Genomic DNA, 4,944 nt, shown 5'->3' with positions numbered 1-4,944 from the left:
GGATTGACAAAGTTTAAATCAGTATTTGCATAGATCTACAAGAAGTAAAAAATAAAGCTCAGTTTATTGAGGGTTAAGATCTCTGCAAGTTCCATACACATCAGTTTCTTTTCTATAGTATATTTATTGGCCTTGTTTGAACCAAAAATTACTTTTAAAAATTATTAAAATCGATAAAAAACCGTTGAATAACCGTATGGCTACCTAATGGAAATGTGAAGATTTCATAATAATCAACTTCCAGGTCTGATGGAAGCCAGAGATCTCAACCAATGGGAGTAGAACAATATGCTATTAGAAATAATAAACCAGCGGATGACTCTGTGCTGGTTTATTATTAATTTTGCCTATGAAAATCTTTCTCGGTTATAGGCTGGTAAACGGAGAACGGAACGCACAACCAAATTTCCTAAAATGGAAACATGTTCCAAGGAAATGCTAAATATGAACAAACTGAAACAAGGAACGCTGGCAGAGACAGAGACAAAACCGCAGGAAATGGGAGGTCCGCTATGATGAAATGGTGACGACGACCGATTTGCATGGGGCGTTACAGAAACACCCGTAGTAAGGGAAGAAAGCATGGTTTCAAGGAGTGATCTACCCAATAAAATCAGGGCACGCACAACCCAGCCTAACCCACCTTCATTGTTTACTATTTTGTTATATTGGTAAATCATTGCTATATTTTCATGTTTATATTGTAGAGCCTTTCTTGCATAGCCAAAAGGAATTCCAGAGCAAAACAGGACGATACAGAAATGTATATGTATATACATATAGTAAACTTAAGCGTAGGATTTTTGTAGGGTTTTTAACAGTTCCAATAATCACACAAAGAGCAAGAAATTGAGAATGTCGCACCCCCCCCAACTCCTGGAAATTGAATGATCCTTTCCATAACCTCAGTACCGGTAGTTATTATTATCGGAACTTCTGCACCGTTGCTCGGGCGATAACAAATGAAGGATCTCGTTGATATGGTATCTCTAATCTTAGATTTTTACAAGATCATAGATTATGGTATTTCCAACATCTGAACATAAAGTTACATATTCTTGCTCTGGAAAGATCCATCCCGCTCATTAAATCCCTTCAGAGAAAATAATGGTGCGTGGACGATTCTTTTTGTTGGATTAAGGTCAGGGGCACAGGTTTATTGGATTAGGGGTTTGCCCTTACAGATGTCGACTTTCCAAAACTTAGCTATGATGTGCGGTTTGATATTCTTCTTCTTCTTCGTCTTCTTAAGGACAGAATGCAGAGGTTGAGTTTTATTCATGAGCTCATTAAAACCTTACCTTTGAAGTTGAAATTAATCTAAATTGATAGGTGTTTATTTCTATCTTGCAAGAAAAATGATACAGACAAGTAAAAAAGAAATGGGATTCCGATTGGGATAAATTATGAACTTCGATACTCTCAATCAACTGGCGGAAGGGGTGAATGTATCTGTAACAGTATTCAGAACGTTTGAAAATTTCGAGATCATTACCAGAAAATAATTCATGTGCCGCTCGATACTAAACCTCAGAATAAAATTGGCTAAATATTCAGCATTGACCGTAATATATTTCTTCATTTTGAACCTGAATTTCAAACTTGAAAGATCAAAATGCAACGTATTAGCGACCGAGATTATGTTCCCTAATGTATGTATTTCTGTCTTCGTTAGCATCGAACCTATCAATTTTTGAAGTACACTATCAAGAAAAGTTGGCTCTGTTTCGCTCGCACAAACAAAAACAAAGAAACGATGAGGAGCAAAGAGAGGTCTGCAATCTATATAAAGACGGGACATTTGATCCTTTTTGAATAAAGGGATATGACCTTCTTTAGCAAATATAAAAGGAACATAATCGAAATTAATTATATTATTTGAAAATGTGCGAACGAATCGTGTTGTACGTGAACCCTGAAAAATATTGCAGAACGATATTGCCAGCAGTGCTTGCAAAGAGGTACAGGTTAAATAATATAAAGTTGGTGACTGTTAATCTTGAAGATGATGAATTTAAAACACTATTCCCATACCAAAAAGTACCAGCGCTGATGAATGAGAGTGGAAAGAGGTTAACAGAGGCTATGGCCATCAATTACTATCTTGTGACACTTTCCAATGACGAGAAGGAACGGGGAACTTTATTGGGCTTTCCGGAAGACCCATGGACACAAGCAGAGATTATTAGATGGCAATCATTTGCGAATGGCGATTTTTTAAATGAATTGAACAATTATGCAAAGCCACTGGTGGGGTTACAAACTTTTGATCTGAAGGCTGTAACGGAAGCTAAAAGAAGAGTAGATACAATGGTTCCGATATTTGAAGATCATCTTTGCACGCACAAGTATTTGGTAAATGAAAATATTACTCTAGCAGACTTGACTGCAGCTACAACTTTTTCATTTGGCTTTACATTTGTACTGGATAAAGAATGGAGAAAAGAACATCCAGCAATTGTAAACTGGTTTAATGATGTGATAAATTGTGATATTTTACATGATTTTTACCACGACTTTGTGTTTATAGAAAATAGGCCACCTATTGCGAATTAAGTAAAAATAAATATACTGTAATTCTTTCAGATCAAGTTAATAGTACATTTCATACATTTGTTTTACTATGGGAAACTTAAATAATCATGCTAAGCATCGTATTACCGCAATTAAATCGATCACAGAAAATTTTATACACAAAACTACATTATCTCGATCTTTAATATATAGTTACAGTGTAGCAAAAAGAACATGAGTTAAAATTACATGTCATATTTATATCACAGAGACTGCTGCTTATATAATGTCCACATTTCTTTAAACAATTTCCTGTTTTATTGTCTTGCGAAGCTTATGATATAGATAACCATCATATAATAATTACTTGAATTTCAACATAAAATACATTCACAACCTTATCTCACCTAAGACAACAACAATTGATATTTACTTATTATTGGAAGCACATCTGGAGATTGGCGTAACAGTACGCAAAGTGCTCTTTCACTTTGCGTACTGTTACCAAGAGAGATATACTTTAATTTTGTGCGTGCCCCATTCCGAATGAAGGGTTGCAGCCGTCTAATTGTCCAGGGTACGCCGCTAAAAATATTACATATCAGTATAACACGTACACCCAACTCACAACACAGTGTGGTGCGAAAAAAGATAAGGCTCTGCTTCTTCGGTAAGCAAATAAAATTTTTTCTTCACCAAGCAGAGAACGGCCGACCTGGAATAAGCAAAGCTGACTGATGGCTTATTTATTGATGAGAAACACGAAGCAAAATTTCATATTGGTGTTTACATACTAGAAATTAAACTCAAACAATGATATAACATACTCTGTGGTCATTAATCTCCTTCCCCGCGAAGATCAATTACAAAGTAAGACATATTTCCCTTGTATCTGTCGTCTAGTACCATTTTGAGAAGTACAGTAATAACAGACTAAATATGAGCTCAGAAAGCCAATCACGAGAGACTACCAAGTGGTCTCTCATGTTCAGAAATCTGTCATGGACTGATAGAATATTACCATTTACCATTATATTATCTATCATTATCGGTGTTCTTGTTTCCGAGTATTCAAAGGATGCCAGAAAGTATTTTGATTCTTCTACAAGTGCTACCTTCGTAGGAGTGTCGATTCCGCTAGTTATTGGTATGATAGTAATGATGCTTCCACCATTATGTCGTGTGGAGTGGGAAATGCTATGGACTTATGTTAGAAAGCCAGAAATTAAGAAACCAATTATTTATTCGTTAATTTTGAATTGGCTAGTTTGCCCATTTTTGATGTTTGGCTTATCATGGCTTGTGTTGTTCAAAGAACCAGAATATCGTGAAGGTGTAATTATGATAGGTATGGCAAGATGCATTGCTATGGTAATTACCTGGAACCAAATCGCAGGAGGTGATAATACATTATGTGTTGTATTGGTGATTATAAATTCTGTGTTACAAATGATTCTGTATGCTCCATACCAAATTTTCTTTTGTTACGTTATAACGGGAGGCTCTTACTCAAATGTGTCAGCACTTTATTCAGATGTGGCTAAATCGGTCGGGGTATTTTTGGGTATTCCAATAGGTGCTGGGTTTTTGATTAGATTCATCTCATTTTCTATTTTTGGAAAAGAAGTGTTTATCAATAAAATTTTACCATTTATAAATCCATGGGGGTTTATTGGTTTCCACTTCACAATTATTGTTATATTTTTAGGTAATGGACATAATTTCTTGCAACATATTGGATCTGCATTTTTGTGTTTTGTTCCATTAGCACTTTATTTCCTAATTGCTTGGTTCGGTACATTTTTCCTAATGAGAGTTCTGACGAGAACGAGAAAATCATTTGATAACATTGATTCAGAGGACAGTAATGGGTGTAATTGTGAAAAGGAGAAATTACTTCAGGATGATGTATATGGTAAGAACACTTGTGACGCCAATTATGCGATAACTATGACTCAGTGCTTTACCACTGCATCAAATAATTTTGAATTATCGTTAGCTGTTGCTGTTTCCTTGTATGGTAATGGTAGTAAACAAGCAATTGCAGCAACGTTTGGTCCTTTACTAGAAGTTCCAATTCTTTTATGCTTAGCAATTCTCTCAAGATATTTCGAACATAAATTTATTTGGTCACATAAACCAGGAGTAAGTCCAAGGTAAATGAACTAAGCACATCTAATTTCTTTAAAATTTTTATTGTTGCTAGAGAAGACTAAGAACTGCGTTCTAAATATTGACTCAGTTTTACGTAACAAAGTATATATATTCTATAGTTATTTAATTCATTGGAACTGTGTAGACTCCTTTATATTTGAATACACAGCAGTTATATTATTAAAAACCGGCCAACTCTGAGATGTAACTTTTAAATTTTTTGAAGTGTAGTTCAAATAACTGTTATGCCGTGTGTATAAAAATTAATGAATCGTT

General features: G+C 35.0%; 2 protein-coding genes across 2 annotated transcripts; both read left to right on the top strand.

Annotated features, from left to right (window-relative positions):
- Window positions 1-1,884: 1,884 nt before the first annotated feature.
- Window positions 1,885-2,556, top strand: KABA2_05S00154 (uncharacterized protein; the record flags this gene model as incomplete). Its single annotated transcript, XM_041550663.1, has 1 exon — window positions 1,885-2,556. One exon carries the CDS (start codon window positions 1,885-1,887, stop codon window positions 2,554-2,556), a length of 672 nt encoding a protein of 223 aa, XP_041406597.1.
- Window positions 2,557-3,453: 897 nt separating this feature from the next.
- Window positions 3,454-4,674, top strand: ARR3 (Arr3p; the record flags this gene model as incomplete). The annotated part of the gene is made up of 1 exon (XM_041550662.1): window positions 3,454-4,674. One exon carries the CDS (start codon window positions 3,454-3,456, stop codon window positions 4,672-4,674), a length of 1,221 nt encoding a protein of 406 aa, XP_041406596.1.
- Between the last annotated feature and the right edge of the window lie 270 nt (window positions 4,675-4,944).

The sequence above is a fragment of the Maudiozyma barnettii genome (assembly GCF_903064755.1).
Source record: "Maudiozyma barnettii strain CLIB 1767 genome assembly, contig: KABA2_05, whole genome shotgun sequence".
NCBI classification, from domain to species: Eukaryota; Fungi; Ascomycota; class Saccharomycetes; order Saccharomycetales; family Saccharomycetaceae; genus Maudiozyma; species Maudiozyma barnettii.
This window is presented reverse-complemented; position numbering and strand designations above follow the sequence as displayed.